General features: G+C 41.3%; 1 protein-coding gene across 1 annotated transcript; it reads right to left on the bottom strand.

The window, feature by feature from the left end:
• Positions 1-1,228: 1,228 nt before the first annotated feature.
• LOC138785282 (olfactory receptor 1J2-like) lies at positions 1,229-11,621 on the bottom strand. The gene is made up of 4 exons (XM_069961088.1): positions 11,459-11,621; positions 4,588-4,674; positions 4,054-4,142; positions 1,229-2,158 (listed from the first exon to the last, which is right to left on the bottom strand). Exons 1-4 carry the CDS (start codon positions 11,619-11,621, stop codon positions 1,229-1,231), a joined length of 1,269 nt encoding a protein of 422 aa, XP_069817189.1.
• Between the last annotated feature and the right edge of the window lie 1,515 nt (positions 11,622-13,136).

Raw genomic sequence — 13,136 nt, 5'->3', positions numbered from 1 at the left:
AGTATACTCGTCATACACCATTAAGGATAGGAAAGGGTTAAATACTACGGACACAATTTACTTTTTTTTTATTAAAATTTTATTAAACATGTTGAGAAAATGTGTTGGAAAGTTCATAGAACAATACTTACATCATGGAGGGTTTTATTTTTATTTTATAATTATATATCCCTAATAAATCTCCATTTATTAAAAATAAAAAGCAGCAAATGTTTTCATGTGTTTTTTTCCTTTTTTTTTTTTTTTTTTTTTTTTACAGGCATTTTTTTGTGCAATTTATATTTTGCAACATTCAAAACAGATTTTTCAGCCATTTAGCAAGTCTTTCATGAATCTCTAAGGAAGGAAAAATGCTAGAAACAAACACCGTACACAGAGCATGCGTCATTTACCAAGAAAAACACCAAAAATGGCACAAAACAAGCTGTGCGTGTAGAAAAACCACTCAGCAAGTTGCTATGGACTTAAAAGTAAATTTCGTTGCAGCGAATTGTAAACTTAGAAGCCCTTTAAAAGTTAAGAAACACAACAAAAAATCCTGCAAACTTCTTGGTGCGAATCCAGTATGGCAGAGATCGTGTCCAATCATCAGACACATGACTATGACTACACTGATACTTATATGGAGGCAAGCTGCCCCTCAGTCACTGATTGGCTGAGCAGGTTTTTGGCTTCAAGGGACAACAGAGACACAGAGGAGGACACTGGTGGAGTGCAGACTGGTAAGTATTGTTGTTCCTAAAGGTTTGGTTTCCAAGTTCCCAGCTTCCTTTTCTCAGTGGGGGACCCAGGTGACGTGTGAGGTCCGCTTAGCCAGTCAGCGGCCATAATGGGGTCTCGCCTCGGCTGCTGACTGGCTGAGCCAATGTCACACATCACAACCTTGGTCCCCACTCTGATCAGGAAGCGGCCGGGGACCCTGGGACCAGAGTGGTGGTATGCAGCCACCAGCGATGGATCGGGGGAAGAAACAGCAATCTTATTTCTTTTATAACCCCCCTCCCTGGCTAAAAAAATGGGTGTGGACAGATTTTTTGCTTTAACTGTCCAATTGATCACTGATGACGGTGTCATCTACTGTATAGATCTACCCCATGCACCCATACCCAACATTTCATATCAGAAAGGGGATGATGAAACCTTTCCAGATAAAATAAAGGACAACAGTTAAGCTGATGTCCCCCATATCTGTAGGGTCATTCTCAGGGTTGTAAATAATATTTGTAATTTACCAGGTCACCCGCTTATGTAGTCTATGATATACGGCTTTCCCAATGTCTTTATTCCTCAGACTATATATAATGGGGTTGACCAAAGGAGTAAACACAGTATATAGCAGGGAGAGGATTTTACTTGTGGAGAGGGTTCTGCCTTTTGTTGGGACAATATAAACACTGAACATCGTCCCGTAGTAAATGGAAACCACAATGAGGTGGGAGCTACAGGTGGAGAAGGCTTTCTGTCTACTGATACTAGATGGGATCCTTAAGATTGCTGAAACTATATAAGTATAAGACACCACTATGATTATGGTTGGAATGAAGGTAAAGGCAATACTTATTACATACATCTCCAAGTGAACATGGAAGGTGTCAGAACAGGAAAGTTCTAGCAAGGGCAGAGTGTCGCAGAATAAATGGTCAATGATATTGGGCCCACAGAAATTTAGCTTTGTAATCGCTCTGATGAAATCTAAAACAGAAGAAAATGCAGACACCCAACAGATGGCGGCCAATATCACACAATGTCTACTGGTCATGATGGAGGAGTACCGGAGGGGATTACAGATGGCCACATATCTGTCATAGGACATCACAGCTAGGAGGACACACTCAGAAGCTTCTGAGGCACAGAAGAAATATAACTGAGTGATACAACCAATATAAGTGATGGTGGCCCCATTATTCAGTAGGACGTGGAGCAGGTTGGGGACAATATCTGTAGATAATAAAATGTCAGTGATGGAGAGCTGTGAGATGAAGAAGTACATTGGGGTGTGGAGGATCTTGCTGGTGAACACCAGGGTGATAATCAGGAGGTTCCCACACATTGTCCCCCAGTAAACCACCAGGAGAAGACAGAACAGGATATTTCTTACATCTCGGTTGACTTGAAATCCTAACAGAAAAAACTCAGAGACCAGAGTCACATTATTCACCTGCAAGAGCATAGCTGTATAGTAATGAAAATAACAACCTTTGATAGCACACTGACACAGTATAACACCATATACCACTTTTATCTTCTTTATTTGATTAATTTTTTTTATTTTACTCTGTTAGATCACACAAAACAGAAGAATTCAATAGAGTAGTTATTTGTCAAGATATTGCTGATAGATCATTGTTATGATACCCCATGTAACTATGATACTATTGATTGTATAATTTATATTATCATATGCGGAAATTATCTAAGCTGGTTAAGAACAATCCCTGTCAAAGTACCTCATGCAGGGCCCTTCTCTAACTACTAACCTAGCAGAGGCCTTATTTTGTGTCACAGGGTGCTTTTCCCCCAATCTTAAAGCCTTCTGGAGGTATAACAGCTGAAATAAAACCAGTTTGGGGTAGAAGAGATTGGAGTGAGAGTAGTTGAGTAAAGTTCCAGAAAGGGAGGTACTTCATTTTTTTGCATTAAAAGAGTTCCAGAACTAGCCATGTACTTCTAGAAAGCACTGTGAGGCTACAAAGAGACAGGGAAAAAACCTATTCACACTGAGAGGCTAAAGTCTTCTTCTTCACCCTGCTAGAGTCTGCATGAGGTACTCTAACCCAGTCAGCTGTCACCTAAGCACATTTCAAGACAAGAACAATGCTGGCAGCACTAGGATTCCTAAAGGGGTCACCCCGTCACAAAGCTTACCCAAAAGAGGGGCCTACGTCCCTGATTGTGTGTTACTCCATGCCCACAAGACAGCAAAAGGCAGACTTCATCCCCATGGTCGCAGGTACTGTTCATCGCCTGTGCCTTTAAGAAGAATTTACAGTAAACATTTCCATGGTTAAGTTAATTGCTAGACTCTGTGGTTCCTTTACACCTACACCATACCTGCACCTGTCCTAACTTAAAGAAGTGTGTGTTGGTACATCCAGGGGAGGGCACATACCAATCCTGGCCACCGTGATAAGTGCCTAAGTGGTACAAAATATGTCACTCCATTTTAACACCCCCTGGCTCCCAGCAATTGTTTTATTACAAAAAAAGAGAGGATAAAATTAAATAAAGGAATTCTTTACATGTTGGTTAGTAAAATACTGGATTGGACTAATGGACACCAGTATCAACCATCAGTTCTGTATGATCCAATATAACAATAAACAGTATGAAGATTTTTTTTTTTTTTTTTTCACACAGTTAGAAAAAAAAAATTGTGGAAGGTTGGTGACAAGACAGAACAATACTTACATCATGTAGGGTTTGGTTCTTCATATTCATTTACAAATTATTTTATATTTAATAAGTCTCAATTTTATTCTTAAGAAGCAGCCACAATTCTTTTAGGACACTCTAAGGAAAAGAAAATACCGGAAGAAAAACGCCATACCCAGAGCATGCTGCATTTAATGAGAAAAAATACCAAAAATTTCACACACAAAAAATAGGAGCAATAAGCGCTGCGTGTTTGAGAAAATTGCTATGAACATTACCGTAGCATCAGATACAGAATTTTGTGATCTAAAACAGTTCTAAAAAGTGTGAATCCAGGGTGGCAGAGATCTTATCCGGTCATCAGACATCAGACTATGACTGCACTGATACTTATATAGGATATGGAGACAAGCTGCCAGGTAACACACGTCTAGGGAGGATAGCCAGTCTTTGTATCTTGAGTCTCATTTGTTCCAATTGGATTAAAATTAATAAATAGTTTGTTATAATATCTAAACAATCTGAGATTAATTATTAAGGATTGTATCTATAGAGAAAAAGAAGTAAAATAGAAAAATACAGAAATAACATGTAGAATAGATGAGGATAGTGTCGTATTAGCTTAAAAGACAACTCTGACGCTGAAAAAAAAAGACTGACAAACATACATTTCATACTTACCATCCGTCCTGAGTCGCCATTTGAATCTTCCGCCGGACGCAGTCCCTGACAGCTCCAGTCGTTCAGATCTACCTCACTTCCTGGTTCTTCTGTAATGAATGGGAGAGGAAAGGATACTGGTGCACATGCACACCGGCATATTTTTCATTGGTTGCACCAGCTTGTTTAGCCAGTCAGGTGATGCTTTCCAACCAATGAAAAGGTTGCCGGTGCACATGTGACGCAGTATCCTTTTCTCTCCCATTCAGTCCCATAAGAAGACACTGTAGAGGAGGAAGATCAGGCCAGCCCCTATGCTCTCATCGGCATAAAGACATTAAAACCCATAATGCATAGTGATCTACACTATAGGAGACCGGGTGTGATAACAGCTCATTCCCAGTCATTACAATTGGTGTCGGTAGTTTCTGTTCCGACCAAAAACAAAACCAATCAGACTCCAACAAAAAACAAACCAATCTAACTCTTAGCTGTTACTGTATCTGGAAGGAAGACTAGAGCAGTCCAGTTACCATGGATTATGCAATCCCACACCATAGTCCCAGGAGTAGGACCAGTGAGATGTTCCCTTGTACTGCCAGTTCATGACATTGTCCATGTGGTCTCCAGACAAATCTCCAGCTAACAATGTGTTCAAGACAAAAAGTATGACTCATCGCTAAAGACTCATAACTAGAGATGAGTGAACCTGGAGCATGCTGGAGTCCATCCAAACCGGAACTTTCGGCATTTGATTAGCGGTGGCTGCTGAACTTGGATAAAGCCCTAAGGCTATGTGGAAAACATGGATATAGTCATTGGCTGTATCCATGTTTTCCAGACAACTTTAGGGCTTTATCCAAGTGCAGCAGCCCTCGCTAATCAAATGCCGATCGTTCGGGTTCGGATCGACTTGAACCCGAACCCGGTTCGCTCATCTCTACCCATAACCTTATGCCTTGTCCTTCTTGATGTTGTAACATCGTCTCGTTAAATTGATATGGTTGTGGAACCGGTGGTATGACCATTTCTACTAAGTGTCCCAGGATCCATTTTATAACAAGACAATGCCAGGGTGCGCATTGCTTATATAACCGTGAGTAGTCTGTGTGGTCTAAATGTGCTAACATGGCCTGCCCCGTCACCAGACTTGTCTCCTATCAGGCACATGTAGGACAGTATTGGTCTGCAAGAAAGCTGCCAACAGTAGATCTCAATGCTTTGTGTGCCCAAGTACATTTACCCTTAATACTAAATAAATCGAGATTTTTTTTAACATTCACCCTTAACACTAAATACATTTTTTTCTTTCTCTTTTTCGTTTCCATAGTATTAGCATGTCTTAGGGTTTCCATGATTTCACAATTTTTCCGTCTTTGTGTTGAAATATTGAGGAGTGTATAAAGTGCCCTCGAAACCACATTCTTTTCTGCATTGAGATGTGGTTTGAAGTGGTTTTGATCTCTGTGTGACTTTTACTCAGAAAAACCATTATGGTTTACTTAAAGTGTCACTGTCGTTATAACATTCTAAATATAAATTAACAGTATACTGTATGTGAAATAAAGCAAGTTTGCAATTTAGATTCAGAAAAAAGGAAGTCCTCTGTTTCCCAGGCCATCTGAGCGCTCACAGAGAAGGCACTCATGTGATTGACAGCAGGGCTGGCTCTAGCGAAAGGCCAGGCGACCGAACTGGGCGCTGACAACTAGAGGGCGCTGGTGGCACCCCTGGGACCTCACTCAGCAGCCTCAGCCCCCCGCTTCCCCCTTCCCGATGGGCAACTATCACCCGCCCACCACCTCAGCTGAGCGCCCGTTACCTGCCCAGACTGCCAATGCCCTCAAGCCCCCACCAGACTAAGCTCAGCTGAGCTTCCCTTGGCAGCACAGGCCACCACCGCCTGCTATGCTCATCTTCTCCCTCATCACTCTCCCCAGCAGGTGCTGTGAGATGACGTCAGTGCGCCTGCTGGTGTTTTGCTCTTCATAAGGCTGAGAGAAAAGAGAGAACATCAGAAGGTAGAGGACCCCGAAACATGCCAGGATTAGGTGAGTATAATGGTTTTTGTTTTGTTTTGTTTTGTTTTGTGTTGAGCAATGCAGAGGAGCTGTATAGCTATTATAAGTAAAGCTGTTATATATCTGCCTTCAGGAGACTGGACCTGGATACAGTAAGTATAGCTGTTATATAGCCGCCTTAAGGAGACTGGACCTGAATACAGTAAGTATAGCTGGTTTATAGCTGCCTTCAGGAGAATGGATCCAGATACAGTAAATATAGCTTTGTTATGTAGCTGCCTTCAGGAGACTGGACCTGGATACAGTAAGTATAGCTGTTATATAGCCGCCTTAAGGAGACTGGACCTGAATACAGTAAGTATAGCTGGTTTATAGCTGCCTTCAGGAGACTGGACCTGGATACAGTAAGTATAGCTGTTATATAGCCGCCTTAAGGAGACTGGACCTGAATACAGTAAGTATAGCTGTTATATAGCTGCCTTCAGGAGAATGGATCCAGATACAGTAAATATAGCTTTGTTATGTAGCTGCCTTCAGGAGACTGGACCTGGATACAGTAAGTATAGCTGTTATATAGCTGCCTTCAGGAGACTGGACCTGGAAACAGTAAGTATAGCCTAGCTGTTATATAGCTGCCTTCAGGAGACTGGACCTGGAAACAGTAAGTATAGCATAGCTGTTATATAGCAGCCTTCAGGAGACTGGCTCTGGATACAGTAAGTATAGCTGTTATATAGCTGCCTTCAGGAGACTAGACCTGGATACAGTAAGTATAGCTGTTATATAGCTGCCTTCAGGAGACTAGACCTGGATACAGTAAGTATAGCTGTTATATAGCTGCCTTCAGGAGACTGGGCCAGGATACAGTAAGTATAGCTGTTATATAGCTGCCTTCAGGAGACTGGACCTGGAAACAGTAAGTATAGCCTAGCTGTTATATAGCTGCCTTCAGGAGACTGGACCTGGAAACAGTAAGTATAGCATAGCTGTTATATAGCTGCCTTCAGGAGACTAGACCTGGATACAGTAAGTATAGCTGTTATATAGAAGCCTTCAGGAGACTAGACCTGGATACAGTAAGTATAGCTGTTATATAGCTGCCTTCAGGGGACTGGACCTGGATATAGTAAGTATAGCTGTTATATAGCAGCCTTCAAGAGACTGGACCTGGATATAGTAAGTATAGCTGTTATATAGCTGCCTTCGGGAGACTGGACCTGGATATAGTAAGTATAGCTGTTATATAGCTGCCTTCAGGAGACTGGACCTGGATATAGTAAGTATAGCTGTTATATAGCTGCCTTCAGGAGACTGGACCTGGATACAGTAAGTATAGCTGTTATATAGCAGCCTTCAGGAGACTGGACCTGGATACAAGTAAGTATAGCTGTTATATAGCTGCCTTCAGGAGACTGGCTCTGGATACAGTAAGTATAGCTGTTATATAGCTGCCTTCAGGAGACTGGACCTGGATACAGTAAGTATAGCTGTTATATAGCAGCCTTCAGGAGACTGGACCTGGATACAGTAAGTATAGCTGTTATATAGCTGCCTTCAGGAGACTGGACCTGGATACAGTAAGTATAGCTGTTATATAGCTGCCTTCAGGAGACTGGCTCTGGATACAATAAGTATAGCTGTTATATAGCTGCCTTCAGGAGACTGGCTCTGGATACAGTAAGTATAGCTTTTATATAGCAGCCTTCAGGAGACTGGACCTGGATACAGTAAGTATAGCTGTTATATAGCTGCCTTCAGGAGACTGGACCTGGATACAGTAAGTATAGCTGTTATATAGCAGCCTTCAAGAGACTGGACCTGGATACAGTAAGTATAGCTGGTATATAGCAGCCTTCAGGAGACTGGACCAGGAAACAGTAAGTATAACCTAGCTGTTATATAGCTGCCTTCAGGAGATTGGACCTGGATTTCTGATAAGTTTAGCTTTGTTTTACCCTATGATAACAACAACAAAAAAATGGCAAACTTGCTTTTCATTACATCTACTGTTGATTTAGATTTTGAAAGTTATAACGACACTAGTTATAACGACTAGTGTCGTTAAGTTATAAGTACACTTTAAGTGATAAAGCAAAAGACAAACACAAAGAAAAATGTACCACAAGAAGCCAAATACTAAAACAGAGAAAAGGCTCTACAAGATACAAAGAAGTAAATAAGGGCAATCTTCCCCGTTGAAGCCTTCTTCATAGATATCCAATCAACACAGATGTAGTACTGTAGCCTCAGCGATACCATCTGCAAAGTTCTATTACATAGAATGATCTTCCCACTATACTCATTTTAAATATCTTCTTCTACCTTTGTGAAATTTCCAAAAAGAACCCACAAGCCTACCCCCCCCCCCCCACACACACACACACACACACGCACACACACACACAAAACCTTAGGAGATAAGCAGGCAAAGATCAGCTTAATGTGGTCAAATGTAGAGAATGAAACACCCTCAACCCCCTTGGTTCCCATTAACAAACATCTGAACAGAGCGGAGCACACTCTAGCCCACAGGTCTCCAAACTGCGGCCCTCCAGCTGTTGGTGGGCCGCAGTTTTGAGACCCATGCTCTAGCCCCTGCTACCGGGCATAGACTCAGCAAGAGGTACTGCCAGGACCACATTCACCCCTTCTAACCCCATCTACATTATCTAAACCAGACCTGGCCCCACTGCCTAGCTAAGGAAAGGAATCCACATTACCTCACACCATTACCCACTCGGTATTTCCAAATGTTGCCTATATTTTTCATAAAACTTCTGTTTTTCCGAATAGAAGAGGTGGAGTCTCATCATAAGTGGATTGATGTCAGTGCACATTATGTGGAGTATTGTGTTGCCACAAGCCTCTCTCTTAGGTCTGTGTCTTTGACAGCCCGATAGAATTACATTGTTAAGCTTCCTTGGAAATATGACAGGAACCCAAGATTAGCTAAGTGCTGACTTCTCATGGCTCATTCTCCTGAGTGGTCAGGGTCTGAACACATAGACCCCAACGAATGTTATCCCCATATGTAAATGTTGGCGGTGCGAGCTGCTTGGGGGCAATCTTTCTCATATCTGGATGCATTGCCCCAACCTTAAGACTTACTAGGATGCAATATTGGAGACTATAGGAGCATCTCCTATCACCGATCTGGACAATCGTAGCGTGATTGCGGGGGTCCTGATCGCTTACCTAGACTGCTGTAGGTATGCTACTCACCTACATGCAGTCCAATCTTCGGTCTTCTCATAGAGTCTGATCCCTGATCTTCTTTTTTTTTTTCTATGCCTGTATACCCCCCCCCCCCCTTCCCCTTCTCCTTACACCTGGCCTTTCTTAACTTTATCCTTCATGTTCTCTTGTTCAGTCGATAGCAGTGGCACTTATATTTCTGCTGCTGCTACTTCAAGTATATTTTTTAGGTGGCGTCTTTCATCCTACCATATATATATATTTGTGTGGTAAAGTTGGAAAAATATTTATTAGCATAGCCATATGTTGGCCCTGATTTCGTTTTTTCACAGCTTTTATCACATAAACTAAAAGCAGTGAGCAATAAAGCTTCTTATTCTGAATCCATAGATTCCACTCTTATTGCAATCTAGTGCTCCAGTGCTGAGATATAAGTTTTAGAAATAATATGTAAATTTGGGGATAGGGCCCAAAGGACACTTTAATAGGCTGCAAAACACGGCTCAGCAATGTTTAGCCCCTTTATTTTTAACCATCTCCCCCAGGGCCATCAATATACGACCACAGAGTTAAGACTCACATAAGGGCGGGTAGAAGCCGATATGTTCCGCCTGGCCCAGCTGTAAACTAATTAGTTAGGAGAGAAGGGGCTAAACATATTGCTGAGCTTTTTTAGCCCAGGGTAGAGCCCTTTTGGCTTTTTCTTATACTTATATCTCAGCACTGGATGACTAGATTGAAATAAGAGGTATCTATAGAAATGAGGTAAGAAGCTCTATTGCTCTCAGCATTACATTACAGCTGCTCATATTTTAATCTTACAAAACAAGACAAAAATATCCCTGCATTAAATAATCCCTGAAGCAGAAGAAATAGATGTCTGCACGCATCTTATTACCATCTCCCCCGGGGTCCCTCCTCATTTCACAGCAGACTATCATCCACACCACCGTGAACATATAAAGGTGTCTTCGGATTTTCATGAATTATTATTATCTTGACAGAGCGATAAGTTCTTCAATGCTATGTTCTTATATCTTAAGGAGCTGGGGAAGGATAGATTATTTGCTCCAATGTTTGAATGCAGTGTCACAGCTTTTACAGATTCTTCTATTTTCTTTGTTATTTGGAAACAATCCTGGACCGGTCTGGAGTTACATTTTTCTTTTAAAGTTTTTGTTGGACACATAAAAATTCTATAATTATAATCTAAACCTGATGTGCATCACCTTGAAGAGATGATAAAGAATGGTTGGTGCAATCCTAAGAAAATAACCAGAGTATGGGCCCCAGCTAACCATGGAACGGATGTGGTTTGTCTGTACAATGCGCAATGAGTCATGTAACATGTAACTAGGGTCTGTTCACACTTCATGTTTTTGAAGCATTATCAGCAGAGATTTTTTTCTTGTATTTTATTTTGCCTTTTTTTTTAAACATTATGGGAACATTTGCATAATATGTTCCAAAAAAAATATTAAAATCTTAGTAAATGTAAACTTATCCCATATCAAAGTTTAAATTTCTTTTCTATTGTATATTGAAAAAACAAGATGTAGACATGAAGTTTAAGAAGACATGTGTAAAGAACAAAAAATCCAAAGTACTGTCCATCCCCTAATAATAACATAAAAATAGTAAAGTAGACATAGTCCCAACGGCTTGACTCATTTCTTTTCTTCCCTATTTGTCCCTATAAACTAAATCAGGTATTGGGCCCCATTGACCCCTTAATTCTTTCTCCACCGAAGTCCTTGCTTTCGAGTTTGGAGTTTCCACGTGGACCATATATTACGATAAGACTTCCCATGTAAACAGGTACTTGTATTAGGCTGGAGCTGATCTTGGCAACTTGCAGTTTTGGGTGTACAGTACGTGTTTTTTGCCTCATCCAATAAAGTAAAGACTCTCCCCCAAGTAATGGATTCAGATAACTCAACCACTCATTTCTTCCTTGTTGGATTTTTGGATCTTAAAACCTATAAATTTGGACTTTTTCTCCTTTTATTTCTAATCCACGTAATAACGTTCATCCTGAACATGTTCCTCATTGTTCTTGTGATCATCTGCCACCACCTCCATTCCCCTATGTACTTTTTCTTGTGCCATTTATCTCTGTCAGATATTTTATTCACTGTAGACATCCTCCCGAATGTGTTGTATACCATCTGGACACATGGTGGACCCATCTCAGTGTCGGCTTGCCTTACTCAGTTTCAGATCTTTGGTGGAACCGCCAGTACGGAGTGTCTCCTTCTTACAGTTATGTCCTATGACCGCTATCTGGCCATCTGCAGGCCGTTGCACTATGCTCAAATTATGAAGCCCAGACTTCAGCATGGAATCGCCATGTCTAGTTGGCTTTTGGGACATGGGTCGACTCTCATCATTACTCTAAGGATGACCTTGTTACATTTCTGTGGCTCTAATATCATTGACCATTACTTTTGTGACTTTGCTCCCATTCTAAGTCTGTCATGTTCAGATGTTTCAGTCATCAATATGTTAGCCACCTTGTCTTCCAGCGTATTGGTTCCACCTCCATTTCTTTTCATTGTCGTGACTTATTGTTATATTTTTATCACTATCCTGAAGATTTCCTCCTCCTCTGGCAGACACAAGGCCTTCTATACCTGTAGCTCCCACCTCGCTGTTGTCTGCACATACTATGGCTCTCTTATTGCCGTGTATATATCTTCTTCCAAAGATCAATTGGCAAAGGCGAACAAATTGTTATCCCTCCTCAACACTGTCGGCACCCCCCTGATGAACCCTATAATATACAGCTTAAGAAATACGGATATCAGAACCGCTGTGATTGGTCTCTTTTATGCAAGGTCAAAGGGCAAAAACATGCTAACTAATAAGTGAAAAGCAGATTTAACGTGTTTCCAGAAGGCCAATCGCACCAAACACGGGATAGAGAGACGGTCTGCAAAAAGCACCTCAAGCATTTGTTAGTAGGGGATAGATATAAGCAAATAACCATTCAGGTATTTTATACCTTCTTGTCAGTAATTTATAATAATTCTCCTGCAGGAGGACACATCTAGGAATCAAAGGTGCTACTTTCCCAAGGAGTCAGTGAAATCGGGTCTGGAGTTATGTGAGGAACATTCTGTTCCATTAACCCCCCCCCTTCCCCTCATCTGTCCCACTACCGTAGTACAAGGTGGGCCATCAGTATGGATACACCCTGATAAAATGGAAGTGGTTTCTTATATCATCTTTCCGTTTGTGGAATGGGAGGAGTAAAACATTTGAGGCCGGGTGACGCCCATGGCCGCCATCTGCAAAGCCACCATTTTGGTTTCAACTTTACTTTTTTCAATGGGAAGGTGGTCATGTGATACATCAAACACATAGAGAATTGCACAAGAAAAACAATGGTGTGCTCATTTTTAATGTAGCTTTATTCCTTATCGAGCTGTTGACACATTTCTTATTGTTACAACCATTGACATATCACAAAGGTTAACCAACAAGGACCCTTACAAGATCGAGCTGTTACAACATCTAACCAAGGATAATCTGGACCGGCGCGTTTAATTTGAAGAGTGGGCAACACAACAACTTGAATAGGACCCACAGTTTACACAGAAGGTTCTGTTCAGTGATGAGGCAAACTTTTATGTAAACAGTGAAGTTAAAGAAAAAACACCTGCCATGAGTGATCTGTTTCCCTTCATTTTAACTGCATTTGGAATAAAGGATACTGCAACTCATCGGTGAGTGCCCTCAGGTTTGGTATATGGAGTATGAAGATAGTGGGGCCATTCTTCATCAATGGAAATTTAAATTCCACTGCATAGCAATTGCTATGTGATGTGTTTCCCTCTCTGTGCACTGAAGCCGGCACATTCCCTGAGTTCTTCCAACAAAATGGTG

The sequence above is a fragment of the Dendropsophus ebraccatus genome, chromosome 1 (genome assembly GCF_027789765.1).
Source record: "Dendropsophus ebraccatus isolate aDenEbr1 chromosome 1, aDenEbr1.pat, whole genome shotgun sequence".
Classification (NCBI taxonomy): domain Eukaryota; kingdom Metazoa; phylum Chordata; class Amphibia; order Anura; family Hylidae; genus Dendropsophus; species Dendropsophus ebraccatus.
The sequence above is the reverse complement of the archived record's forward strand: the minus strand, read 5'-3'. Positions and strand labels throughout refer to the sequence as shown.

Excerpts from the sequence above, each read along its gene's own strand:
- LOC138785282 (XM_069961088.1), bottom strand. The coding sequence starts at position 11,621 with ATGTCCCAAAAGCCAACTAGACATGGCGATTCCATGCTGAAGTCTGGG. Across the intron at positions 4,675-11,458 it reads CACCAAAGATCTGAAACTGA|CTGGAGATTTGTCTGGAGAC; the intron begins GTAAGGCAAGCC and ends ACACATTGTTAG. Across the intron at positions 4,143-4,587 it reads GTCCTACTCCTGGGACTATG|AAGAACCAGGAAGTGAGGTA; the intron begins GTGTGGGATTGC and ends CATTCATTACAG.